The sequence below is a fragment of the Fomitopsis serialis genome (genome assembly GCF_022376445.1).
Source record: "Fomitopsis serialis strain Sig1Antser10 chromosome Unknown B0H18scaffold_2, whole genome shotgun sequence".
NCBI classification, from domain to species: domain Eukaryota; kingdom Fungi; phylum Basidiomycota; class Agaricomycetes; order Polyporales; family Fomitopsidaceae; genus Fomitopsis; species Fomitopsis serialis.
In genome coordinates this window covers 1119199-1142861 of record NW_025954962.1, presented here as the reverse complement: position 1 = coordinate 1142861, position 23663 = coordinate 1119199, and the positions used below count along the sequence as shown (strand labels likewise).

Here is a 23663-nt window from a genome sequence, read left to right as displayed (position 1 = left end):
TGGATTCAAACATTATATCCATGGGCGGGCGGGACACACACGAACTGTCAGTGCATTATGGACTATTCACCCGATGCCGCGAAAGCGAGTCTCCCTTGTGTATTCTCTTGAATCAGCAGTAGTGGGAGTAGGCTGTATGCAGAGTCGTCAGTCGAAACACCAAGCGTCATTTTGCGAAAATCCTGACCACCGACATGGGGAATTCGTGAGAGAGGCGGTCAGGGAGGGCCTGGACCGCTGTGACATGCCAGTGGAGCATTCACGCTGCTGGTGACTCGTCTACGCCGCGATGTTCGGGCGTTACGACACCTGGATTTGAAGGGCATACCAACAGAACTATGCAGACGAGAATCAGCGACTGACTAGTATAGCGTCGACAGTGCACCTAAGTACACCCAGTTCATCGCAGCCTCCCCTCAAAGTACGAAGTTCAAGCTATGTCTTCGTATGGAAGGTGGTTATGACCAGCTCGCCTAAGGTGACGTTGCCGTACAGCGCCTGAAAAATATCAACATTGACAATGTCTGTGCCGCATGCATGCTACCCAGGCTGCAGAAGTTTGGGAGGTCGGTGGCGAAGCGCCAGGCAAGCAACGACAGAACGACAGAGTGAGATTGGATTACTTGAGATATGATCAGAGATCGAGATCGGCTCGAGTCCCCAGTGCCCCAGCATACCCGACTGGCCACCCCGGTCGCAAATCGCCCCTCAAATTCCGCCAGCCGTGCTCGTCCTGCGGTGTTAGCCCCCAGAGCCCGCGTCCATAAACCACGCCTGCACGTCCCGCTCGCCGCAGCTGCACGCCATGCTTCACGTCCGCCACTCTTTCCGCGTTCCTGCGCTGCGTGCGCGATGCCTTGCTACCCATGCACCTCAAGCGCGTGTCGTCACCTCTGCTGTCCGCCATGACTGGACGAAGCTCGAGATCCAGAAGATTTACGACAGCCCGCTGCTGGATCTCACTTTCAGAGCAGCAACCGTACATCGAGAGCACCATGACCCGAGCAAGATTCAATTGTGTACCCTCATGAACATCAAAAGTGCGTCGCATCCCGGTATTGATCCGCCTAGCAGAAGTTCATAGCGTGCGACAGCGGGTGGGTGCTCGGAGGATTGCGAGTATTTTATCTCCTCCGCAGCGACAGCTGAGGTAGATTGACACTTGTTGCAGGCTCGTACTGCTCGCAGTCGTCCCGGTATCAGACGGACACGAAGGCATCTCGTCTTGTTGACGTCGAACCCGTGCTCGAAGCCGCCCGGAAGGCTAAAGAGAACGGAAGCACTCGGTTCTGCATGGGCGCGGCGTGGAGAGACTTGGCCGGTCGCAAGCGTGGTTTCGAGAAGATCCTGCACATGGTACGAGAAGTCCGGGGGATGGGTATGGAGGTATGCACGACGTTGGGCATGCTGTCCCCTGAGCAGGCGAAACAGTTGAAGGAAGCGTGCGTCTCTACGGCTCTGTCTACCTCGCTGCTTTTTGCCTGATTACGGACGATGCCCAGTGGCTTGACAGCATATAACCACAACCTTGACACGTCGCGAGAGTTCTACCCCGAGGTGCGCACACAGGCTGCCCGCGGGGTTGAGTGCACCTCATCTGTCGTTGACTCCAGGTCATCACCACGCGTTCCTATGACGAGCGTCTGGACACGATCTCGGCGGTGCGCGAGGCAGGAATCAGTGTGTGCTCCGGCGGTATTCTTGGCCTCGGCGAGACAGACAAGGATAGAGTTGGTTTGATCTGGGAGGTGTCCAGGTACGTGGGCGTGGATTCAGTAACAACAGTACTTTGTCTGAGACCGTCTCAGTATGCCAGAACACCCCGAGTCATTCCCTGTCAATGCTCTCGTGCCAATAAAGGGCACGCCGCTCGAGAACAACGAAGCAAGTGACCGATTTGTGTATATGGGTGTGATTGGCGCTCACCGTGTCGTCTTCATAGTCTGTCCCTTACCAAACGCTACTCCGGACGATTGCCACTGCCAGGATAGTGTTGCCACAGACTATAATTAGACTCGCTGCAGGTCGCCAGACTCTCGACGAGTCGAAGCAGGCGATGTGCTTCATGGCCGGAGCTAACGCCATCTTCACCGGCGAGCAGATGCTCACGACACCATGTATGTTCGCCGGTCCGTTCCCCTTCATGACAGTCCTGACTGACTCTATCTCATGTCACAGGCTCTCCTTGGGATGAAGACAAAGCCATGATGGCGAGATGGGGCCTCGAAGGGATGCACAGCTTCGAGCAGGTCAGCGTTGCACGGAAGGAGACTTCGAGAGTCAACTCCGGGGCGCTTGTGGACGACCTGTCGGCAGTAACGCAGGCCCAGTCAATTTAGTGAGTGGCCATGCCACGACTTTGCGCGCCTCGTCTGACTCGGTCGCTGGGACCGCCATGGCAGAGCTTGGCGACACGGTCGGCGCAGGAAATTTGATTGCGACCCCTTGTATAATTCGATCTGTAGCGATAGGTAGACGGTGCGCCGCTGAAAATATACCGCCGGTGATGTATCCTGAAAGACTTCTGTCGTTGTTCTGCGTGTGGCTGCCACCGTCTGGACTGGATGGCATGCGGAACACGCTGACTATTCTACATCCCCCAAGTAGGCATGTCACCTTCTGAGCCTGGAAGTGAAGCCGAAGACATGGTCTTACTTATATATCAGTCTTCCTTAGATGAATTCGTGGCAATAGTGACAGACGTTTGAGCTCACGGTGAATCCAACTTGTCGCCATAACCGCCTGATCAGTGTGTTCACTGCTCCTTGCCCGGCAAATGGCTACTAATCAAATTCCACGCAGACCTCACCCAAAGTGTGTTCATTGCTGAAGCGCTGACATCGCAGGCATCTGCAATAAACCACTGACCGTCGATTACACGCATCGCGAAGCACGTCAAGACGCCTTCGACATACGAGGGGCAAAGATGCCACAGCTGGTATGGATCTGTCAGGAAATCCGAACCCTCACAATGGTGCCAGCCTGACGTCTATTGAGACTGCGTGATGGCGTGGGCCCATTTGACACTCGGTGGCCGGCGTATCGCATTTGCACCGAGTTTGGACAACGGAAGGCTGGCCGCTCTAGTCCCCTCAAGCTGCAAATTGTGAGTCTCAACGGATCCAAGCGAAAGGAAGACTGAGATGTAGCGATACTCAGTTAAGCCCCCATCCATTGCTGTTTGTTTGACCAGCCCCGACTCTCTGCGTATGGCATGGACAGCCATCTGCCGGGGCCTCATCGAGCGGCACCGATACAAGCAAGAACACAGACACGAGGTCGCCTTGCGAAGGTTCACCCTCCGGGGAAGTAAGTGCCGGGCCACATATACGTGTATCACCAAAACCTTAACTACGATACGCGAACAGGTATGTCGCTGTCGATGCTCAGCTTGTATACTACGGCATTGTTTCAAGACTCCCCATGGTCGCGTCAGTGGTTCACGTTCGCGTCGGTGATCTCCTTCACTACTCATAGCGCATGTTACTAGGCGTGTCAGCGTCGTGGATTACCGCGGAAACATTCTTCTAGATTCACTTGTTCGACCTACGTGCGTTGTCGTACCCATTAATTGCCCCTGTCTGCGTGCTCACCAATGATCGCCAGACAACCTGTCAGTGACTACAGGACAGCTGAGACAGGGCTCCAACAGGCTGCACTCGCATCAGGTATTCGTACTTTCGTGGTGGTTAAGACTCACTACTCATAAATTGCATGCAGCACCGACATTCATCGAGGTGCAAAGACAGGTCGCCATGCTGATCCGGGACAAAATTATCATAGGCTACGCTCTATGGCAAACCCTTTCGGTAAGATGGTTACCACTGTAGCTGGTCAACGGACACAGGTGTAACATGCTTACAGGTATTGGGTTTGTCTCATTCCACAATAGATACGCGAGATATTGCCCTCTTTATGCCCTTCCGCCGCAGCCTCAGATCAAGACCGAATGCCATGCTCCCGTTGATGACGCTCGTGCACCGATTCATGGGGAGACACATCAGTTTACATGGGGAGATCCCGGTAAGCCGAACCTACATGGTACTTTCGTCCGGGCCGTAATGAACACAACATGGGGCAGGTTGAGAACGCAAGGGCCACGCTGGACCTCTTTCGCTCATGCGAACACATATGGGAGGAGATCATAGAGACAGGAGCATGGCCCTGCGCCCTCCCTCCGGTTGCCTTCGCGAGTGCCTTCACATAGACTATCATGGCTAATGTTTGGACCGCGATGTGATACTGCGCACTGGGCCACCAGCCTAGATAAACAAAGCTGAGTGACAATAATAGAACGCTGCGGCTCGACACGACAGTATGGCACATTACATCGCATATCGTTATAGCTAACATACTACACACCAACTAAAATATACATTTTGGGAGGGCCGTCATCAGAGACCAGCTGCAAGCTCTGCCTCGGTTTTGTTCAGCCTGTCAATCTCCGCCTCCAAAGCGACATTGGCCATCTCGATCTGCAGGATATTGGAAATGAGCTCTGTCCATCGTGTTTCTAACGACGTGAGCTGTGTCCCTATTCGCGCCTGTTTGACAATGTCAACGAGAATCATGACACGGGAGTGGCAGTGACAAACCTGAGTGTTCTTCCGGTCACGGTTGACTTCGGTAGTCAGGTTCTTTAACTCTTCTAACGTCTTTTCGATGTTATTCGCCGTAAAGTCCGTGAGATAGTTGTGTATGCGCCACGAGTTCGAGCCGTACTGCTGCAAAAGCGCTAGATTGGTATGCCTACGTTGGGATTAGACAATTGTAGCAGACTGGGCTCCAAGGACACTGACCGGAGTCGTTGGTACTCAAGTTGTGCATGTGCGTTCTTCAAAGCGAACCTCCACTCCTCCTCATTCCCGGGGTTATGGGGACCTGGCAGCTGATGCCGCGTAGTATCTAGTGGAAGTAGTGGCTGATGAGACTCGATGCGAGTGAGCTCAGCTTCAAGCAGCGGGTGGTTCTGCGAGGCGTGGTCAGTACGTTGTGTGGAGATCACTTAAGAAACGGTGCGCACTGACTGTGAAGAGGTTTACAGGTGGAGGAACGCGGGGATGCAACGCCTGTGACGGCTTAGCTTCGCGAGCCAGTTCCTTCTCTACTTTCTCTCTCAGGACAGGGAATTGCTCCAGGTCGTTGTCATAGTATGGGAGAGAGTCAAAGATCATAGAGCCATCGGCTTCGTTGCTTGCCATTTTCTGCCGTCTTTGCGCGTTATAGCGCAGAGCAGCGGACGAGCACGAGTGGTGGTGGACAGTTGCAAGTACTATATACGAGCGCTCGGGCGGCGCACATCCGGGTAGCGCCCGAGGTGCCGAGTTCGTCCTCGACAACCATGTCTGTCCGCCTAGCCGCTACAAGCAGGCTACTTCGAGTCGCGGCGCCCCGTCGGGCTGCGGTAGCTGGGACACGACAGCTTCGTGCTGTGCACACGTCAAGGCCTGTGAGAGGTATGATTATCCCTGATCATGCCGTTGCCAACTCATTCATGTGGTTGTAGCCTCCGAATCTCCCTTCCAAGAACAAACGTCGCCCAACCCTGCAATAACCAAGTATGCCGAGGCCACGGAAAAGCTTCACACCTATGGGTCATATCTCATTCAATGCCTGCCCAAATTCATCCAACAGTTCTCTGTCTTCAAGGACGAGTTGACTTTATACATCCCTCCCGCTGGCGTCATCCCTGTCCTCACTTTCCTCCGCGATCATTCACAATGCCAGTTCAAAGGATGTATGGACATCAGCGGCGTCGATTATCCTGAGAGGGACCAGCGGTTTGAAGTCGTCTACCATCTGTTGAGCATCAAGTACGGCGGCCGGATCAGAGTCAAGACCTACGCTGGCGAGACAGACCCTGTTCCGAGTGCGGTGCCAGTCTTTAGTGGTGCGGATTGGTGCGTTCATGCTTTCATGCGCATAACTCGAAGCACCATGCTCAACATGAGCAAGGTACGAGCGAGAGGTCTGGGACTTGTTCGGTGTATTCTTCGAGGGACATCCTGATCTGTAAGTTCGGTCCGTTCGTCGGTGAGATCACCCCCACTCATGCGTTGTGCACGCAAGGCGTCGTCTTCTTACCGACTATGGTACGTATGAGCATATCTAGCTGGTCGTACGCGTATTGAAGCGCGCAATAGGGTTTGAGGGACATCCCCTTCGGAAGGACTTCCCGCTCACGGTAGAAACCGTATGCCTTTATACACTGGGTGATGTGCTAACGGGGTATGTTAGGGCTACACTGAGGTTCGCTATGACGAGGAGAAGAAACGCGTGTTTATGAGCCCCTGCAACTCACGCAGGCCTTCCGGTTCGTCATCTTCCTTTGACGTGTCTTCGCCACTAATGCAGATGCGCAGAAACTTCGATGCTCTGTCGCCGTGGGAGCAGGTCGGTGATGGTACTGTTCCGAAACGGCCGGACGAGTTGAAGCCCGTCCCACCGCCTCCTGCTGAGGAGCCTCAGAAGAAATAGTAGATTGGACCGGTATAATGTCATTCTCTCCGTGAGCACGATGTTGAGAATGTTTACTGTGACGAGCCATTTCCGCTTTGGACGACAGCGCAGCTTTGCATGACTTGCATCTGCGCAAAAGTGGTCGTTGACGCAACGGAGGTGCAGGTGTTCACGTGATCTCGTTGGTGGTTGAGGTTCATGGTCGCGCGTTCACTTATGTAGAACAGTTCTCCTGCAGCTGCAGGCTACAGCCCCTTGTATTTGATCCCCTGTGCCAGGTCTCCGCTCTCTACCCCGCACGGTCTATCAGGCTCTTTGTGGAAAACGAAACCACAGGTGCGCCAACGGGTTATCCTGCAAGGGAGCGACCGCGTTTAGTTCGGAGCTCTGTTTGTCGGAGGGTCTTCTATCGCCAGGTGCCCCAGAAGTAAAACCTGCCATCACAGACCTAGCTTACTCGCGCTTCCACTGTCTCTACATGTATCATGGCTCTGGTTGCACTGTGTTGTATCCTGGCGCTGTGTCTCTGTTCTCCTATCTCTGCGCTACCTGTGGGGACATCTCCTCCGGTGGAGTCTTCCCTGAACCTCTTCCCGCTGGCCTTCTCGCCGCTCGTGATATTGGTCGCTCTCAAGCTTGGATATCTCAAGCTTAGAAGAACTCAGTTGATCCACCCATCGGATCACAGCTCTGGTGCCTCCTCCAGTCTCAGCCTGCGCGTAGGAGCCGTCCGACTCCATCTGAAGCTCGTACAGACAACCTTTCTCACAGGCTTCCTGGGCTCACCAGCTTGGGAGACGAGAGCTCAGCCCAGTACAAGTAACACCGGCCTGGTTCAGTACCTTCGCCGCGGCGCACCTTCCTGCACCCCGTCTCCCGTCTTATACTCGCGCATTCTGGGCGGTTCGTCGCGTAATTCCCGATCCAACACATCTGCGCGGCAACGCCAGCCAAGGCGTGTTTTGCTTCTCGGAACGCACATGAAGATGGTGGTCACGCAGATATCCACAGCTGCGCAAGCGAACATCCATCCTCCCTTCCATGTGTTACTACTGCGACACCCTTGCCTGCTGTACCTTCCCCTGTCTATTTGCCGTCTCGATGTGGGATGGGCTCGCTCCAGCTGCAGTCTCCCTCGTTGATGCAGGTTATGGAACCCGTCCTATTAGCGATGGCTCTCGACTCGAAGGACCCGACCGTGGCAAGGAGTGCTGGTGATCATCCACCATCTGCTACGGGCGTCGTACCAACCACGCACAAGGCTGATGCAAATTGCCACTCACCCAGTAAGCCACCTCTACTATTCGCCACGGCCTAACATGAATGTTTGCCCGCACAGCACTCCGTCTGATCACTCCAGTATCATCTTCAGAGTTGGAGCTCACTCCTGACAACGAGATCAGCGCGGGCAGCATAGATGGCATCTCTGTCTCTGTCTCCGTATACGGCTGTGCTTCTGTTGCCGTCCCGCCACCCGTTCACCGAGGCTCTTCGCGTCCACGGTCGTGCAGTGTCTCTGCGGAGGAATGGGTGCGAGTCGGGGAGTCAGAGACGTCCTCCGCAGACCGACCGACTACACAACCACCGGCGTACGGCGTGATCCTGAAGACGCGTCAACAAGCACATGATGCGGCCATGTATGCGCTGGCGCCTCTGACACCAACGACTCGTCTTCTAAACGGCGTAGCTGAGGTCAGGACTATCTCGCCGCCGACCTCCTTGTCGCCTATCGAAATGTTAGCGGAAAGACGTCGGGCGGCAAAGCCTAAGCCCTTCCAGAAGCGCAGGAGCTGCAGCCCACTGCTTGGTCCCTCACCGTTGCGCAATTCCTTCATACTCGAATCCTTCACAAGCTTGCCTGTCGTGGAGAGTTCAAGACCTGGCTCGACTGTGGTGTCCGTCTGTCCTAGCTGGGAACTCGAGGACCTCCTTGTAGACGGCCGATTGGATGTCAACGCCGTGAGCGCTGCACTGGGACTGGGACTGTCAATGGCGTCGAACGAAGCTATTGGAGACTATGACTCGGGCAGCGCTGAGCTCAACTTCTCTAACCGGGCGAACGGCGATGCTTCAACGGGCTTCCTGACAACAAGCACGAGCTTCGAACGTGCACGCGAGTCTTCGCCCATTACGCTGCCGGTGCATATGCCAGGCGCGCAGCTTTTCGCTATACCGGAGGAAGTCGAGGACGTCCTCTCTGTCGACGTGTCTATGCGCGGATCCATGCACTCGCGGTCTACCGGCATAAGATTCTCTGACATCGACGCTGATTTCTTGGCTGACCTGGCTTCTGCAAGCACTATGCTGAGCATACCTGGAGGACATCGCAACTCCGGAGACTGCCGCGAAGAGATCTTGTGGGAAGACGAGGAGAGATGGAGAGGCATTGGCGATACATCTGGCAGGTGAGCCACGTTTCGAACTTCGGTTAGATCTCATCTTGACCGTACTCATACGATGCAAAGTATTGGCGAAGCCTGCTAGACGCAATATCCGACCTATGGGCACATCGCGACACCGTACTCAATCAAGCTACCAATGTTCCGCGTTACCTGTCTTTGCCACCCGACCGAGTTAAACCCCAACGTTCTCCTCCCATTGGTCCCTTATATTTCAGGAACCTGTCAGGTGAGTAATTGTTCGACGTCAAATGCTGTCTGGATTTGAAACCTCTCTGCTGGCAGAATGTATGTTTCGTCTTGTGGTCGCCGGTTCAAGCGTTTTCGATACTGTGATTCTCAGCGACTACATTGTACCCTCAGGCTAGTGAAATAGTATCGATACACACATGGTCGGGTGCGATGAATATATGTCAAATCGACCTGTGATGCCAGGACTCAATACTCAATATCGAAGGTCATCGTAGTCCACGATTAACTACATGTTGGCGCATAGACACTTCCAACACCTGGTATCATACAGCCTGGCGCACGCAGTGATATACAATCCACAAATCGTAATATGTATCCTGCCATAACACTACTCAAGCGGCAGTCGTCTCTTCTACAGTTGGTTCCGGTTGTTGAGGTCCCCTCTCCGTCGGATTGCTCCATCCCATTCGCGAGACGACGTACTCCTGACCGATCACCTCGACGCCTACTCGAATGGCCTCCACGACCAAATCTTCCACCCATTCGTACTCGTCCCAAAAGTCGAGCCAATTGCCCGGAACCGCTTGGGTGACCGTGGAATGATTCAGCTGATGCGTGGGATCTGACAGGTAAATGAGGAATTGCAAGGACGTCTGTGTAGTGGGTGTTGCGGGGGTGACGACCTCGGCGTTAACGGACGGTTGAGGAAGAGGGAAGGTCGTCAGGTATGGCTGTATGCGAACGTATACGTAGGAGTACGTCGTAGGATTTTGAGCCGATGTTGGGTGCGTTTGTAGGGGCTTCGCATTACGCTTGATGATCTCATCAATATTGGCCTGGGACCCTCATTAACTTTTCGAAACACCCAGGAACGTTCTCAGCTTACTTGGGCGAGCTTCAAGGCTGCTTCGAATCCTTCCACGGCGTTCAACTCCCTCTTCCCATCTGTGGATTCCTTGGGCCGAGACTCATCGCCTCGGTTGACAACGAGATCTCCACCTTCTACTTGCTCCATAATCTGACGGTAGACTCAGACCAATCGTGTCAAGGGCACACTTGAATAACAACCCACCCTCGATAGCGCCCTGTATACAAGCGATTCGACGCCGTCATAACCGGCCATATCGTGACTGAGCCAGACCTGAATCACTTCGTGCTCCGAAATGGGCGGGGCGACGACATTGAGGATGTCGGTGAGGGTGGACAGTCCGACTCTCTTGAAGTCGTTACCTACAGCAGAGTTCAGGGTCAAGACTGAGCTATGTGGCCGGAAGGGACGCACCGAGTTTGTTGAGCTGGGCGTTCTTTGCATACTCTAGAACCCCCTCACTCCACTTGCGAGCCTGCTCGTTCTTCTTCACTTGTTCGTCTACAACAGTCTTAGCCTGCTGGATAGCAGCACTGGCACTCGTCCATACACTCCCCCAACCCCAACCGCCAGCAGCAGCTTGTGCCTCCTGGTAAGCGCCTTCATTCGGAGTGACTGGAGTACCCAGACGAGAGCCAGAAGCGTCCGCTTTGGGAGCAGAGGTGGTGGTCGTCGGCAACAGAGGTGTCGCCGCACCTACGCGAACTCGCTCGGTGCTCTTCCTGACGGTTGGCCCAGGTGTCCCTGCACGCGACAAGGGCCGCTCGATGTGGGACGTCGAAATACGAGGAGGCTCCGAGCTCTTCTGGGTGATCTCGTCTATGAATGCGTATACCTCGGCCTCACCGCCAGGAGGGTGAGAACCTTGGGTGGACTCGGGGACATCGCCTGGAGGCGCCAAGGAGTCGAGATCGTCGAGAAACTGCAGAGCTTCTTCTTGCTTGGACTTGGACTTTGAAGCCATTGTTCGACTGGATGATAGATATGCACTGGCAGTGGCAGTCTAAGGAGGTGATTGTGAATGCTTGCTCTGGCGAGCTGGTGTACGCTACTTGGTGTCAACGTGACCAGACTGTCCAGCAGTCGCGGCGTGATCGACTCGGAGACGCGCGTCGCGCGACCTTCGGTGTGCACTGTGCAACTTCACTGCAACTACAGGCGCGATCTCGAAAGGCGGCGGCGATTTCTCAATTGCATCTCCCGCTAAGAATATTACTGATTGGCAATTTGATTTGCAGTGAGCTATGTAAGTATCACTATCAATAGACCATCTTAGACTGTAACTACGAAGGAAGTCACTGTGCTCGTCACTAGCGGCGGAATGTAGTACGTAGCATGGACTCAAAAACCTTGTGTTCTCCTACCGTAAGGTGGGCCACACGTTAGGTCGTACTAGTGGTCCGCGGATGAAGCTCAAAGCACTTAAATAGTACTCATGTCAGTACAGTAACCGGTCAGTAACTGAGCGGCGAGCGACGAGTGCAATATCCTGTGATTGCCACTGTATGCTCGTATTCACGTGTTGCCCGGGTCGCCAGCTAAGTTACCGCCTGAGGCAACTCCTCGTTTGCTGTCTCGTACCTCCAAACCACTTCTTGCCTGTGCCCCGTAGCAGACCAGTAGCAGACACCATGTCTGCCTTATCGGCTATCCTGGCCGATCCTGCGTACCACGACTATCTCGCCATTGTCAAGGGTGCCCGAAATGGCTTCGTGTATGGTGTCAAAGTACGCTTTCCACATGCACTGATCATGGCCATTCTGTTTGGACGCGGGGAGTGAGTGGAAGTACAACACCCATAGTGCTGTCTTGCTCACTTCCCGTCCCACAGCTGGCTCTCCAGGCTTCGCACTATACTCCGAGCTACCAAACAACACGCGCTGAATCTCGCCAAATTCGTGTCTATATACAAGACCCTTCTACTCATTCAGAAGAGGCTGAATGGCGGCGTGCATCGAAGCGCAGACACATTCATCGCTGGTCTTATCGGTGGATACACTGTGTTCGGTGATCGTAATGCCGTGAACGAACAGGTGAGCATACACGCCCATTAATCCTCGTCGCCAGACTCACATGGTCCAGATCGTCTTGTACGTTTGTTCGCGTGTGGTCGCGTCGTTCATCCCGCGTGCAAATTCGCCGTACTCCATGAAGTCCGCGTCTTCCACTTCCGTAAAGCCTGTACCACCCGACGCCACCAAGTTCTCCGTCTTCGCCGCGCTATGTTGGGGCGCGGTCATGTGGCTTTTCAATGAAAGGGGGGAGACGATCCAACCTGGCATGTTCAATTCCATGGTGTACCTGTACCGTGATTCTGATCACTGGGACAACCTGCGGACGCTTCTGTGGCACAACAAATAAGGGTGCGGTGCCATCTCAATGACTGTGTGGGCGAGTGTGACACGGGCTGTTGTAGGTCCAAGTACTGTATACTGTACACCCCATCACGTTCCTCACAACGTCGACGTGCACAACAGCATTCATATTTTCACCTACATCTGGTGTCCGTGCAGTAGTAATGCGTCTAATTCAATCGTGGCATGCTCACCCCAGCGTAGCCCCTGCATGATTTCACTCGGTTTCCTCTACAAGAACCTGAGATTGTGAGTTAGAACAGATCAAGTACTTACGTCCAAGTAATGTCAGACGACGGTCACGCGTCCCAGAGGCAGGTGGCTAGTAGTATCTAGATCCTGGTAGATCGCGGCTGCTTTCGAAGACCTACCAGAGTCCGACGATCCACCTGCCTTCCCTTCTTGCCTTCTGCCACCGTCTTCGATGGAGGTCTCAGCTGTACCCAACGCGCCGCGGGCGTCCTGGAGTGTCACGCAGCGCCTTCGCACATCTCTCCGCCGGTTCCCCAAAGCTCCTCACGTCCCTAACTTTGTATGGTGTGCTCTCTTCACGGCAATCGGAGGCTTCGTATTCGGATTCGACACTGGGAGCATTGGCTCCGTCACTACCATGCCGCAGTTCATCTCTCACTTCTCATCGACACGCGCGTTGTCTACGACGATTCAAGGCCTCATCGTGTCGACTATCCTTGTCACCGCCTCTATGGCGTCCCTAGTTTCTGGGCCTCTCTCTGATCGCATCTCTAGGACCAGAACAATATCCCTGGGAGCATTCATATTTGCGGCTGGCAGCGCTATCTCGTGCGCTTCACGTTCACTTGCGATGCTGTTCGTTGGGAGATGTGTCGCCGGCATCGGTGAAGGCTTGTTTCTGTCGACAGTGACCGTGTACGCTATAGAGATTGCGCCAGCATCCGCTAGAGGCAGGCTCGGATCAATGGTGCAACTGCTCTGCACAATGGGCATCGCCTCTGGTGGGTAGTCATCTGTGTGCTCTACACCCCGTCTCTTTCTCACCGCTAGACAGGGTATTTCATTTGTTATGGCACTGTCCAGATCCCATCCTCTCTTTCTTGGCGATTTCCGTTTGGTTTGCAGGCAGTGATTTCCGCTATATTAGCAGTGGGGTCGCCCTTCCTGCCGCATTCACCTCGCTGGCTCCGTCATGTGGGCCGAGCAATTGACGCAGACGCTGCGTGGGTGAAGTTGGATGTTGTTTCCGCTGACGCCCAGAAGACGGAAGAGAACGCCAGTAGAGATGCAGTGCAACGACTGAGTTGGTGGCAAGAGGCACAGCAATTGTGGAAACGGGGAGTCAAAGCGAGGACTGCCCTGGGGGTCTTTCTGATGGGGATGCAGCAGGTGCATCTTGAAGTTTGTATCACAGCGTTGAGAGACTGAGGTATCCGCATCTTTAGGCGTCAGGAATTGACGGCGTGCTTTATGTAGGCGTATCGCCCTAGTAAGTACGGCCCAGCGGCTAACTTCTAGGCTGCACAGTACGCACCTGTCTTGTTCGCTCAAGCAGGTCTATCGGCGTCGGCGGCGTCATTCGCTGCGTCAGGGGTGTCAGGTCTGATCAATGTCGTTTTCACATTGATCGTTCAATTTTTCGCCGATGATTGTGAGCTGGGTTCTCCGCAGTCTGCGCGACTTGCAATTGACATAGCTTTTAGGGGGACGCCGGCCTTCTATGATCTGCGGCGGAACTGTCATTGGAGTGTCCATGATGCTCATCGGCTCTTTGTACGCTTCGCAGGCATCAGACACACAAGCGGGGCGTTGGGCAATCATCGTGCTGATCTACATATTTGTGGTCGGTTTCGCTGCAAGTTGGGCTATTGTAACACGTATCATCTGCAGCGAAATCCAGCCAATGCGGACGAGGGCTGCTGCTACGAGCCTTGGGCAGTGCGCAAATTGGGTAGGTACAGTTAATAGGCGATATATCGGCACTGAATATGACTCGAATCATAGGTGGTCAACTGGATTATAGCCTTCACAACGCCCATGTTCCTTGCACGCACGTCTTCTGGACCCTACTTCCTATTTGGCACCTGCTCTCTGCTCACCACGCTGGTCTGCCTAGCCTTCCAGCCCGAGACGAGAGGCGCATCGCTCGAAGAGGTTGACAAGGCATTTGAGATAGCGCCTTGGAGAGCTGCCCTTGGGAGGCGGCGGGAGCGTTCGAGGTCGGATCCCGGCGCTGCTGAAGAATACGAACTTGCTCTTCGCTCGCGGCCTCAGGTCATAATACCGGGACACGAAATCAACGATGACGTCGAGGAGATAGATACTATTCGCCTTCCAGAGGTCAAATTTGGTGGGCCTTGGCATTGGGCGCGTTGAATTGACTTCAGGTAGGATCACAAGATACAGAAGTTTTGATGTCAAGTGTATGTCAAGAATTCGTCGTTTTATAATGTGCCATCCGTGATATTCGCCGGAAATGAACGTCCATAGCGCGCAACGAACGGTCGGCGCCTTCTTCTAGGTTCTACATTAATGGGACGTTGGGCCAGACTACGGTATGGTACATGCTGCCACGCGGGCGGAGAAGCTTACATTGCTCAGCATGGTCGGTGCAGAGCGCGCTCTGAGCATACCGCTTAACAAGTTTCAGGCCACTGCGCAGCGGAAGGCACTTGACGAATGAGGAAGGTGCCCTTCCTGATGAGGAAGGTGTTGTACGTCAATCCGCTCGATCGAAAGACAACTTTCGTTCACGTCGTGGTCAGCCACTTCAGAAGCCGCGGCGGGACATGAATCTGATGACAGCACCGTATAAAGAGGCTGCAGGCTTCGACGGCTCCTCATCCCAGGTTTCCCTTCCCCTCTTTAGTTTACCCTTCTCTACTCATCGTCAAGTTCACAGCCTATTCAAGATGCGCAGCCCCGTCATCGCGTTCTCCATCCTCGCCGCGGCGGTCAGCCCGTCTCTCGTTGCTGGCGCTCCGACCTCGCCCAACCCCAACTCCGCGGCCGCGCACTCCCCTCGTCAGTTCTCCGGCGCCATGAACCATCTCGGCGCCACGGACGGCCTTCCGCTCCAGCCCCCAGCCGGTGTCCCCGCCGTCCCCGCCACTCCTGGGCAGGCAAGCAAGGCGCTTACGGCCCCTTCGCTTCTCTCTGGTATCTTCGGCGGCGGACAGGACACAGGCTCAAACTCCAACAACAAGCCTGACCCTACTACCCACCGCCAGGCCGAGCAGCAGCAGCATAACCCTTCTTCGTCTTCCCTCGACGCGTACACGAGCCACGCCAGGCGCGCGTCGGACCAGAACACCGCCGGTGGAAACGGGTACACAGGTGCTACCAGCGACACTTCTGGAGGCTCTGTTGTCTCTGTCTCGCACGGCGGTGATGAGTTTGAGGGTGAAGGTGGTGAAGGTGAAGGTGAAGACACCCTCACCAACGATGGCAGTGAGTACCTTCTGTTCTTTTTTGTTCCTAATGCTCACCACTGTTACCCTCAGACACTGGTGGTGCCGCCGGCGAGGGGTTCAGCGGTTTCAGCTACGGCGGTGACGGTGACGGCAAGGGCGCAGGTGGTAACGCCTACTCCGGTGCAGTTGGTCCCTCGGAGGGTGGTGACGTAGTCAGTGCCAGCGACCATGGTATCGACAACACCGCTGCTAGTAAGTCCGTTCAGTCCCCGCTTCTCGCGATGTGCTCACTTCGCCTTGCAGATGCTGGGGGCGTCGGTGGCTTCGACGAGTCCGGTGACGCGCAAGGTGGTGACGCCGCGGGCAACATCGTCGACGGCGTGAACACTGAGAACTACACCCGTCGCAAGCGTGCGCAGGACTCTGGCACTGCGGGTGGTAACGCCTACACGGGTGCCAGCAGCGACGTCGATGGTGGCAACGTCATCAACCATTCCGACGAGGAAGGCGAGACCTTCAACGATGCGGCCCGTAAGTCATCCGTTCTCTCCTTCTGACCTGCGCTGAACACAAGCTGTAGAGACTGGTGGCGACGCTGGGGAAACCTACTCTGGCGAAGCGAACGGTGGCGAAGGCGATGGCTTCGGCCCTGGTGGCAACGCGTACAGCGGCGCGACGGGCAGTGCTGTCGGCGGCACCGTCGTCAACGACGGTGGTTTTGTTGAGAACGAGGACACGGTCACTGGCGGCGAAGGGGGCGAGAGCGAGAGCGGCGATGCTGAGGGTGGCGACGCTTGAGCCTCTGGACAGCGGTGTACGGCACGGTCTTGACGATGATTTAATTTGTTAGCTTACAATCTATCCCTCCTTTCTCTGAACCATGTCCGACGCTACTTCTACCAGCTGAACTCGAGAGCCAAAGACAGGTTCGACGCACAGATGACCGACGGGCCTGACAGGGTGAGTATACAAATAGTCTTACATCTGCAGTTACACTCTACAGCGCTTGACACTACGCAAATATGTTCAAGTCTCGTCCCTAGGCAGAGTCCATCCCGGCTGCAATCTCCCTGCCAGATTTCCCACTGGACCTGACAGGCCGCTCTGACTCTTGAAGCTCTCGAGGAAACTCTTGATCAAATTGTAATCCAGTCCTTCTCCATGGCCGTCCTGATCATCTTCGTCCCCGCCGTTCTGGTCTGTCTCGAGCGCCGCCCGCAGTTCAGCGTCCATGGCAGTTTCTATGTCGACATCCTGACTGTCTGTTGCGCTTGCCTTCGCTTTACCTTTCTCCGCGGCGCGGGTCTTCCCAGCGGCAGCGGTGTCTGTGCTCGACCGCATCCGGGCAAGTTCAGTATCCATGGCTTGCATGACAGCTTCGAAGGAATCCAGGTTGGGATTGACGTTTGGCCGGGGCCCTGGAGTCGGCATACGGATGTGGTCGGTTTTCGTCGCAGCCCCGTCTACGTCCTGGTTAGATGTTGTCGGCGCCGCCTTCGGTTTGTTCTCTGCGACGACTTGCGAGGGTACATACGCTGTTCCAGTTTATCATCAGTCTTCACCACCGTAAAGCGAACCAGAGCGACTTACCACCCCGGTCTTTGCGATCCCGTACAATATCACCCCACTGCTCATCGGACACACCCAGTGCCTGCCGAGCGAATTCCAGAAATTCTTCTTCCTCCTCTTCCATGTCAATCTCGATGTCACCGACCACCTGCGGTTTGTCTTCCTCGTCCTCTTCACTGGCACCCCCATCTTCCTCGTCTGTCTCGTCATCTGAGTCAACTCCATCATACTTGTCACGAGGAATGATGGGAGGTCGAATCGGCCGTTGACGCGGTCCGGAACCAGACGCGGTAGAACTTTGAGATAGGGTATCCTCTCGCACCTCTGTCTCCATGGTCGTGGGGGCAACTCTTTGTGAATTCGCGTGATAAGATGCTGGCATTTTACCGTAGTCCGATGCATCGATTGGAGGGACGAGCTTATCCATGGCTGCCTGCCTCCGGGCTCGCTCGTCCGCGCTCATATTGCCTTGGGGCTGAGCCGGTGGTATAAAGTCGGACTCTTCCGTGCCTTCACTCTCATCGTCGCCGCTAGACTCTTCATCTGACAATTGTTCGCTGTGGATGGGGTTGCATCAAGAAGAGTATCTGGGGTTCGGACTTCTGACACTCACTCCGCGAATCTCGCACCCTCAACGTCGCCCTGGCCCTCTACAAATTCTTCGACTTTCTTGGCGAAATCGTGCAAGCGGGCTGCCTGTTGCTTTGCGACACGGTCCTCCGCTGAGTCCGGGTCGACATCCATGTCATTTGACGAATCTTTTGTGCCAAAGCTCTGTTCCAGCATCGAATCGAACGAGCCAGCATCCACGTTGAGCCAGTCGTCGGAGTCGTCTTCATCGAGAGCTGTGACAGTGAAGTCCTCCGTGCGAGACAATGCGGTGTTGACAGCGGTGGCAAAGGAAGGTCTACTCGCATCGCTGCTCATAGTCAAAGGCGTCAGCTGGGCATATGATCTCTGCGCTGGGCGGTTACGTACTCTTCTCTCCGAGCTTCTAGGAATGCATCCACAGCCTTATCTTCCAATTCATTCCAAAGCTGAGACCCTTCGAGCTCCCCTTTGAAGTAACCAGAGGATGCGAGGTTTTGTATGTATTTCGCGTATTCGGGATTACACTTCAGTGTCTCTTTGCGCGCCGTAGCCTTAGGTATGGTCAGTAGTTGAAGGCAATGCTACAATCCCGTCAAGCACACGCACTGATAACTTCATGGCCTCTGCAGATATCCTCGTAGCGTCCGCGCGACCTTTACTCTCCTGGTATGTCATCTCGAAGCCGCACGCCTGTATGCGCATCATGAGGGGCAAGCTAAGCGTCGATACCTAAACAGACGCACAATCTTCATACCAATATCTCGCCATTTCCACTCCTTCGTGCCTTCTTGCTCGTGCCATCGCCCAAATATCTTCGGCGAGTAAAACTTCTGACCTACGAGCTGCGCATACGAGGTGCGTGTCATCTTCACGGATGTCAAGACCGAAGGCTCCGGAGGAAAGCGCGACATCTTGTGGGCTGCCTACGGGTCTGTCAGTATCGCGCCCAACTAAGTGGACAAGGGTACGTACACGTAGCTGTAAAGCGTCGCGGGTATAGAACGTCTCAATCGGCTTTTGCACCAGCGAGGCGTCTACAGTCAAGGCCTTAGCGATGTTGACAGGGAGGTATGCCTTTGTGACGTGGACATGTTGTCGAGCAGCAGTAGGATATCTGCCAATTCACGTTGAGAATCGGTGTGTGTAAATTTGAGCTGACACTTACCCGGAGATTCTCTTCCAGACGTGCTGCTCAACTTCTGGCGGAGCAAGTGTATCTACCAGCGGATCCCGTACTGCTGTCAGAGCATCAGACACAGAGATGAAGCTGTCATCATCGTCCTGAGTGAAGTCGCCTTCGTCATCGCTGTCTTTTGTACGCGGGTAACGCCTGCGATGGGGTTTGCTAGATGGGGCAGAGACGTGTAGGAGAGGAATGAGGTGCAGGCGAGATTGGTAGATCCAGACCTATGTCGTTGTAAGTCTGAGGTTGAGATGCAGAATACACAGGGGTCGAGAAACCCATACCCTATTTTCAGCATTTGTAGGCGTGACCCATGCGGGTAAAGCTTCCGCTGCTTCAATGAGCAAGAATTCACCGTCAGAATCAAAGATGCTACAGACATATCAATTAAGACTAAGATAGGTTCAACGGGTGAGCGCACCTCATCACGACGTCCCATTTCGCACTGAGCTCTTTCAGCAGCCAGACCGCACACCATTCATCATCAACACAGTCCCCGACTCTCATTCTCCCCTCGAGCATCCAGCCGTCCCCGTCTGCGTTCTCTACCACTTTGAGCTCAAAGCCATCACGGTGCCAGAGATGATCGGGGAGCAATATGTCGACGTAGGAACACATCAGAGTTGCAAGAGTGGTCGCAGAAGCGCGATCGGTGAGATCATCTCGCGGGTAGAGCGCATACTGCAGAGTGTCCTCCGAGATCGCCGGGGGCCTGTTGAGTATGTCAGAGACAGTTGGAGCGGACATTACTACGTGCTTGAGCGATGGCGAGGAGAGGAGAAGTAGCCAGCTTTTGCGAGAGGTGGCTGAAGGATGTGCTGAATGATGGGTAAGCGCCCAAAACGCCAATTTGGCGACGCGTCGACGTCACGGGATCCTTCCGGACGCCTTCCCTTTTGGGTGACGTATGGCTCTCGAGTCTCGGCGCTTCCCAGTGCCACCGACCACCGCGAGCGAGAGATGGCGACCGCGAAGGACCGCACGCTGTTGGCCGTCATTGGCGATGAGGTGCGCAGGCTCAAGCAATTCTCTACCTACTCCAGCTTAACGTCGTCTGCAGGACACTGTGACCGGTATGCTGCTCGCAGGCATCGGGCAAGTGGACCAACGTCAGAAGCGAAACTTCCTCGTCGTTGACTCTAGTGAGTGGAACTATCTCCAGTGACAAGTAACATGCTCGGAGCTCATTCAAGACTACCAGAGACCAACGTACCAGTGATTGAGACAGCTTTTGAAGAGTTCACCCAGCGGAAGGACGTTGCCATCCTCCTAATTAACCAGCACGTGCGTGTTATCATACTCTGTTCTTGGCTATTCTTACTGAGACGATACAATGCTCAGATCGCAGAGAAAATCAGGCCCCTAGTGGACAAGTATGAACAGGCATTCCCTGCATTGTTGGAGATCCCATCAAAGGACCATCCATATGGTGCGTCAATGTCGCCTTCTAAGCATGAATACTCATGCTCATGCCCTCGTAGACCCAAACAAGGATTCGGTACTAAAACGCGTCCAGAAATTGTTTGGCGAATGAGGTGGCCAAGACAAATCATCCACACCGTTCGCACCACATCTCCTTGTCCTACATTGCATACATCGTGAGTGAGTGGGTGTGAATGCGATAGCATTGGTAGTAATACAACTGTATGATACACAGGGATTCTGCGATGCACTCAATAGTCTCAATGGATGGTCGACAGTTGGCGGCACAAGTAATTATGAGGACCATGACATAATGGGTTCGTTGTCTCGTACGCCGGCGGCTTGCTCGACGAATATCCGCTTCGAGCTCCAGCTTCGTGAATCTACAGGCAAGTGTCATTAGCCAGCATTGTGTTGTAACGGGAAATATGCGTACTTGGAATGTCCACGAATAGGTACCGAAACTTGTAATATCCATCATCGTTCTGCAGGAAGGTCAGTATAGGCAATGGAGACTTCAAGGTGAAAGGCGTGCACGATACGAGATAACAGACACATACTAATATCAGATCGGCGTGCACCTCGCCCTCAGAGTACGCACTGGCGTCCGTACTGTCTCTGCTCTCGGGAGAGCTTTTGGTCGTACCCCTCAATCCCGAGAACAGGCCCGTGACACCAGACGTCCATCCCTTCTCCTCCTTTTCCTGCCGAACCTCCTCTTTCGCCGATTGCTCCGGTTGGGACCTCGGTAGAGGATCGCCGCTCAGGAAGTGGAACAACTCCTTAGTTGAGTCCATAGCTGCCTGTGCACGAGCCTTGCTCTTTTCCGCGAGCTCGTCCGTTGTCAAGTCGGACAGTGATGATGCTGTTCGCTTCACCCAAGCTGATGCCTTGTCGGCGTAAGACACGTCTTCGGAGCCGTTTTCGAATGCTTTCGATCCCGGCGGGCGAGCTTGAACGTAGAAATGAAGCAGCATGTGCTCCCTGCCCGTGGAATCGACAACTACTTGTGACGAAACGTGATGGTTGCGGTGCCGCGGACGGAGCGAGGAAGGGGGGTTATTGTGGAAGATAAGTGAGCCCTGAAGATGTCTGGCAAGCTACACCATACGTCAGACAGTCAGATGGAGCACGAAGGAAATGAAGCTCACAGCAGGAGAGGCCTTGATCTTATCACAAGCTTGTCCATATAGCACAGTGGCCGAGTTCTTGGAGAAGAGCTCTGAAGTCAAGGCGTAGATGAGCACGGCCGACAGGCCAGCACCGACCAAGATCACGGCAAGGTTGGTCGTACGCGCAGTTGTGCGCGCAACTTGATTGATCAACCAAGTCGACAGGACCGAGAGAATACTTCAGCTCGTACACATGATCGAGTCGCGTGGGGCGCACCTTTGCCAGCCGTGCTCAGCTCAGACCATTTCTTCGTGTTACCTCCACCACGGGGTGTGGGCGGGATCAAACCAAGTTGAAAGGGTCCCACATAGTCTTCTCCGCGAGTCTGCCGCTGATTCTGCTCCAGTGCGCTAGAGAGAAGAGACGACGCGGGGACCCGATCATTGTGGGTAGCGTAGGACCTGCAGAGGGTGATACGCAGTTGAGTTGGTCGTGTCTTCACTGAGCGGGGAAGCACATGGTTCGAAAGTGCACGATTGACGAGTCTTTCGACTTTGACGGGTAGCATGGCCGCCGTGGGCGTTGAGCGAAAGTAGGGACGGCAATGGTGTGTGGTCAGCTGAAGACAGCCTTGAGCTTCCGCGGTGGAGGACACGGTACACGTGATGCGTAAGAACGCGACGTCGCGGCGAGAATCGAGTCGCCGCCGACCGATGGTACTGTATTGGCAAGACTCAAGCATCAAGTACATCGCTGATGTTGCCGGCCCTGGTATCAAGGAGCAATGCAGCGGCGAAACCCGACTACACGTCTAATCGACAACGCCCAGCGACGGACAACGGCTGGCATATATATTCAAAGATGCAGCAAGGTCAGGCCCAGAGTACATAGTGATGGCACGAAACAAAGCGCCGTGACCATACATACAGACTTCGCAGCAACAAGTGAAGGCCACCCCGTTCTCGCAACACCTTACTGTCCAAGGCCCTCAAGTCTCTCCACCACCTTCTTCTTGAGCTGTGAGCGTACATCAGTCCTACGCCGTGATGATGACTCGATTTTACGCTTGACTTACTGGTGGACTTAAGCCGTTGCCCTCGAAGTACGCGAGAACAAACTCGGTAGCCAGCCAATCGCTTTGCACGGATCCGAGGTCACGAACAATCAATGAACGAGGTTGCGAACTCGGCGCCGTGAGCAAAATATCGAGGGGCACATGCTTTGCAAGCGGAGTATTTGGGAACATAGACTTGAACTTGCGTAGCGGTGACTGGATGGCAGTGTCTTCGTCCTGGGGTAAGCTCCCGCGTTGCTTGCATAGCATCAAGCGCGCTTGCAAAGCTCTCATGAATCCGTCCCGCAAGTGCCCGTATGACGTCGACCGCGTAGGTACTGCATCGGCCAGTATAGTGAGCTGAGGCGGAAATCAATAATGAGAAGAAGACGCACTGATCCGCAGAACACATGCCGTGTTCCGTATGATGTACTCAATTTGCTCGCCGGGAGACGCAGACCTTGGAATCTACCGTCGCCAATGACTGCGTGTACTCCCTCAAGCATTGCTCCTCTGCTTACCTTGAGGCTGGGGTTCGTGAGATCTGCGTAGAACCCGACGGAGTACACCTTTATTCCCAAGAAAGAGACGGTTCTAACACCTAGTCCCATCAGAGAGAATTCAGGCAGGGGTGTCTTCGATGGGATGCGGAGAGTCTTCGGAAACGCAATTGAGGTAGCGGGGTCCACTAAGTACCACGGTCTTCAGACGGAACGATGCTGTCACATAACATTACGAGACAAACACTCGGTGTCTTGATCATCTCCGTCAGAAGGAGGGGCATCGAGCCGTATTGTTGATCCCAAAGCGGAAGCGGCAGTGACAGCGAAAGCAGAGTACCAGAAGAGTCTCCGGGCTTGATGGGAGCTTCGGGAGACGGAGGACTTGGTGTGCAGAGCACGGCTCACCGCAGAGCGGCCCCGGCAGCTGGCTGCGAGCCAAGCGGCAGCGCGTGCATGGGTCGCAGCGAGCATGGGTGTATACGAGGGCAGAGTACTGAGTGGCGGGCGCTGCAGGGAATACGGGCCGAGGCAGCGCGCAGACGTGAGCGGCACACGTGATGGGGGAGCGTA

General features: G+C 54.7%; 14 protein-coding genes across 14 annotated transcripts; 9 read left to right on the top strand and 5 right to left on the bottom strand.

The window, feature by feature from the left end:
• The first annotated feature begins 661 nt into the window (after positions 1-661).
• Positions 662-2520, top strand: B0H18DRAFT_970626 (biotin synthase). Its single transcript, XM_048043724.1, has 9 exons — positions 662-1040; positions 1095-1115; positions 1172-1442; positions 1503-1557; positions 1614-1756; positions 1809-1884; positions 1943-2117; positions 2179-2339; positions 2403-2520. The coding sequence occupies exons 1-8, from the start codon at positions 806-808 to the stop codon at positions 2337-2339; spliced, it is 1137 nt and encodes a 378-aa protein (XP_047900530.1). The 5' UTR covers positions 662-805; the 3' UTR covers positions 2403-2520.
• A 464-nt stretch (positions 2521-2984) lies between these two features.
• On the top strand, positions 2985-4301 carry B0H18DRAFT_197746 (uncharacterized protein). The gene is made up of 8 exons (XM_048037063.1): positions 2985-3106; positions 3160-3309; positions 3369-3431; positions 3491-3550; positions 3607-3668; positions 3721-3809; positions 3865-4023; positions 4082-4301. The coding sequence occupies exons 2-8, from the start codon at positions 3215-3217 to the stop codon at positions 4205-4207; spliced, it is 654 nt and encodes a 217-aa protein (XP_047900529.1). The 5' UTR covers positions 2985-3106; positions 3160-3214; the 3' UTR covers positions 4208-4301.
• On the bottom strand, positions 4272-5263 carry B0H18DRAFT_197732 (breast carcinoma amplified sequence 2). Its single transcript, XM_048037062.1, has 4 exons — positions 5028-5263; positions 4800-4969; positions 4596-4749; positions 4272-4544 (listed from the first exon to the last, which is right to left on the bottom strand). Exons 1-4 carry the CDS (start codon positions 5199-5201, stop codon positions 4395-4397), a joined length of 648 nt encoding a protein of 215 aa, XP_047900528.1. The 5' UTR covers positions 5202-5263; the 3' UTR covers positions 4272-4394.
• A 48-nt stretch (positions 5264-5311) lies between these two features.
• Positions 5312-6782, top strand: B0H18DRAFT_970609 (uncharacterized protein). Its single transcript, XM_048043723.1, has 5 exons — positions 5312-5456; positions 5507-5900; positions 5956-5986; positions 6113-6184; positions 6238-6782. The coding sequence occupies exons 1-5, from the start codon at positions 5342-5344 to the stop codon at positions 6475-6477; spliced, it is 852 nt and encodes a 283-aa protein (XP_047900527.1). The 5' UTR covers positions 5312-5341; the 3' UTR covers positions 6478-6782.
• On the top strand, positions 6690-7692 carry B0H18DRAFT_197649 (uncharacterized protein). The gene has a single exon (XM_048037060.1). The coding sequence runs from the start codon at positions 6945-6947 to the stop codon at positions 7599-7601; it is 657 nt and encodes a 218-aa protein (XP_047900526.1). The 5' UTR covers positions 6690-6944; the 3' UTR covers positions 7602-7692.
• B0H18DRAFT_197704 (uncharacterized protein) lies at positions 7693-9138 on the top strand. The gene is made up of 2 exons (XM_048037061.1): positions 7693-8864; positions 8925-9138. Exons 1-2 carry the CDS (start codon positions 7783-7785, stop codon positions 8941-8943), a joined length of 1101 nt encoding a protein of 366 aa, XP_047900525.1. The 5' UTR covers positions 7693-7782; the 3' UTR covers positions 8944-9138.
• A 304-nt stretch (positions 9139-9442) lies between these two features.
• Positions 9443-10882, bottom strand: B0H18DRAFT_1113276 (maintenance of telomere capping protein 1; the record flags this gene model as incomplete). The annotated part of the gene is made up of 4 exons (XM_048032922.1): positions 9443-9886; positions 9937-10068; positions 10123-10280; positions 10333-10882. The coding sequence occupies 4 exons, from the start codon at positions 10880-10882 to the stop codon at positions 9443-9445; spliced, it is 1284 nt and encodes a 427-aa protein (XP_047900524.1).
• A 607-nt stretch (positions 10883-11489) lies between these two features.
• B0H18DRAFT_970595 (peroxisomal membrane protein 4) lies at positions 11490-12492 on the top strand. The gene is made up of 4 exons (XM_048043722.1): positions 11490-11695; positions 11750-11951; positions 12001-12281; positions 12335-12492. Exons 1-3 carry the CDS (start codon positions 11550-11552, stop codon positions 12277-12279), a joined length of 627 nt encoding a protein of 208 aa, XP_047900523.1. The 5' UTR covers positions 11490-11549; the 3' UTR covers positions 12280-12281; positions 12335-12492.
• Positions 12493-12696: 204 nt separating this feature from the next.
• Positions 12697-14621, top strand: B0H18DRAFT_866912 (general substrate transporter; the record flags this gene model as incomplete). Its single annotated transcript, XM_048039820.1, has 6 exons — positions 12697-13246; positions 13300-13634; positions 13691-13717; positions 13773-13896; positions 13949-14196; positions 14250-14621. 6 exons carry the CDS (start codon positions 12697-12699, stop codon positions 14619-14621), a joined length of 1656 nt encoding a protein of 551 aa, XP_047900522.1.
• Positions 14622-15157: 536 nt separating this feature from the next.
• On the top strand, positions 15158-16456 carry B0H18DRAFT_950292 (uncharacterized protein; the record flags this gene model as incomplete). Its single annotated transcript, XM_048041949.1, has 4 exons — positions 15158-15695; positions 15749-15910; positions 15962-16189; positions 16239-16456. The coding sequence occupies 4 exons, from the start codon at positions 15158-15160 to the stop codon at positions 16454-16456; spliced, it is 1146 nt and encodes a 381-aa protein (XP_047900521.1).
• Positions 16457-16684: 228 nt separating this feature from the next.
• B0H18DRAFT_867261 (SGT1-domain-containing protein) lies at positions 16685-19748 on the bottom strand (the record flags this gene model as incomplete). The annotated part of the gene is made up of 10 exons (XM_048039847.1): positions 16685-17193; positions 17249-17784; positions 17841-18146; positions 18206-18369; positions 18425-18508; positions 18562-18741; positions 18791-18932; positions 18984-19225; positions 19286-19373; positions 19423-19748. The coding sequence occupies 10 exons, from the start codon at positions 19746-19748 to the stop codon at positions 16685-16687; spliced, it is 2577 nt and encodes an 858-aa protein (XP_047900520.1).
• A 213-nt stretch (positions 19749-19961) lies between these two features.
• On the top strand, positions 19962-20535 carry B0H18DRAFT_867330 (vacuolar ATP synthase; the record flags this gene model as incomplete). The annotated part of the gene is made up of 5 exons (XM_048039855.1): positions 19962-20009; positions 20062-20143; positions 20203-20285; positions 20343-20430; positions 20483-20535. The coding sequence occupies 5 exons, from the start codon at positions 19962-19964 to the stop codon at positions 20533-20535; spliced, it is 354 nt and encodes a 117-aa protein (XP_047900519.1).
• Positions 20536-20717: 182 nt separating this feature from the next.
• On the bottom strand, positions 20718-22104 carry B0H18DRAFT_867670 (TIM21-domain-containing protein; the record flags this gene model as incomplete). The annotated part of the gene is made up of 5 exons (XM_048039876.1): positions 20718-20806; positions 20860-20908; positions 20984-21523; positions 21575-21735; positions 21813-22104. 5 exons carry the CDS (start codon positions 22102-22104, stop codon positions 20718-20720), a joined length of 1131 nt encoding a protein of 376 aa, XP_047900518.1.
• A 165-nt stretch (positions 22105-22269) lies between these two features.
• Positions 22270-23657, bottom strand: B0H18DRAFT_970556 (chalcone-flavanone isomerase-domain-containing protein). The gene is made up of 5 exons (XM_048043721.1): positions 23336-23657; positions 23112-23278; positions 22986-23058; positions 22612-22928; positions 22270-22553 (listed from the first exon to the last, which is right to left on the bottom strand). Exons 1-5 carry the CDS (start codon positions 23562-23564, stop codon positions 22509-22511), a joined length of 831 nt encoding a protein of 276 aa, XP_047900517.1. The 5' UTR covers positions 23565-23657; the 3' UTR covers positions 22270-22508.
• Between the last annotated feature and the right edge of the window lie 6 nt (positions 23658-23663).

Bases quoted from the DNA above. Each gene is read 5' to 3' on its own strand.
- B0H18DRAFT_197746 (XM_048037063.1), top strand. From the start codon at position 3,215: ATGGACAGCCATCTGCCGGGGCCTCATCGAGCGGCACCGATACAAGCA. The intron at 3,669-3,720 runs GTATTCGTACTT...AATTGCATGCAG, and splicing joins ACAGGCTGCACTCGCATCAG to CACCGACATTCATCGAGGTG. The intron at 3,810-3,864 runs GTAAGATGGTTA...ACATGCTTACAG, and splicing joins CTCTATGGCAAACCCTTTCG to GTATTGGGTTTGTCTCATTC.
- B0H18DRAFT_970609 (XM_048043723.1), top strand. From the start codon at position 5,342: ATGTCTGTCCGCCTAGCCGCTACAAGCAGGCTACTTCGAGTCGCGGCG. The intron at 5,901-5,955 runs GTGCGTTCATGC...AACATGAGCAAG, and splicing joins GTCTTTAGTGGTGCGGATTG to GTACGAGCGAGAGGTCTGGG. The intron at 6,185-6,237 runs GTAGAAACCGTA...GGGGTATGTTAG, and splicing joins GGAAGGACTTCCCGCTCACG to GGCTACACTGAGGTTCGCTA.
- B0H18DRAFT_970595 (XM_048043722.1), top strand. From the start codon at position 11,550: ATGTCTGCCTTATCGGCTATCCTGGCCGATCCTGCGTACCACGACTAT. The intron at 11,696-11,749 runs GTGAGTGGAAGT...CCCGTCCCACAG, and splicing joins ATTCTGTTTGGACGCGGGGA to CTGGCTCTCCAGGCTTCGCA. The intron at 11,952-12,000 runs GTGAGCATACAC...CACATGGTCCAG, and splicing joins GTAATGCCGTGAACGAACAG to ATCGTCTTGTACGTTTGTTC.
- B0H18DRAFT_197732 (XM_048037062.1), bottom strand. From the start codon at position 5,201: ATGGCAAGCAACGAAGCCGATGGCTCTATGATCTTTGACTCTCTCCCA. The intron at 4,750-4,799 runs GTCAGTGTCCTT...ATCCCAACGTAG, and splicing joins CTTGAGTACCAACGACTCCG to GCATACCAATCTAGCGCTTT. The intron at 4,545-4,595 runs GTTTGTCACTGC...ATTGTCAAACAG, and splicing joins GTGACCGGAAGAACACTCAG to GCGCGAATAGGGACACAGCT.
- B0H18DRAFT_197649 (XM_048037060.1), top strand. From the start codon at position 6,945: ATGGCTCTGGTTGCACTGTGTTGTATCCTGGCGCTGTGTCTCTGTTCT.
- B0H18DRAFT_970556 (XM_048043721.1), bottom strand. From the start codon at position 23,564: ATGCTCGCTGCGACCCATGCACGCGCTGCCGCTTGGCTCGCAGCCAGC. The intron at 23,279-23,335 runs GTTTGTCTCGTA...CGTGGTACTTAG, and splicing joins AGATGATCAAGACACCGAGT to TGGACCCCGCTACCTCAATT. The intron at 22,554-22,611 runs GTAAGTCAAGCG...GTACGCTCACAG, and splicing joins GCAACGGCTTAAGTCCACCA to CTCAAGAAGAAGGTGGTGGA.
- B0H18DRAFT_970626 (XM_048043724.1), top strand. From the start codon at position 806: ATGCTTCACGTCCGCCACTCTTTCCGCGTTCCTGCGCTGCGTGCGCGA. The intron at 1,443-1,502 runs GTGCGTCTCTAC...GACGATGCCCAG, and splicing joins GCGAAACAGTTGAAGGAAGC to TGGCTTGACAGCATATAACC. The intron at 1,885-1,942 runs GCAAGTGACCGA...TCGTCTTCATAG, and splicing joins CGCCGCTCGAGAACAACGAA to TCTGTCCCTTACCAAACGCT.
- B0H18DRAFT_197704 (XM_048037061.1), top strand. From the start codon at position 7,783: ATGTTTGCCCGCACAGCACTCCGTCTGATCACTCCAGTATCATCTTCA.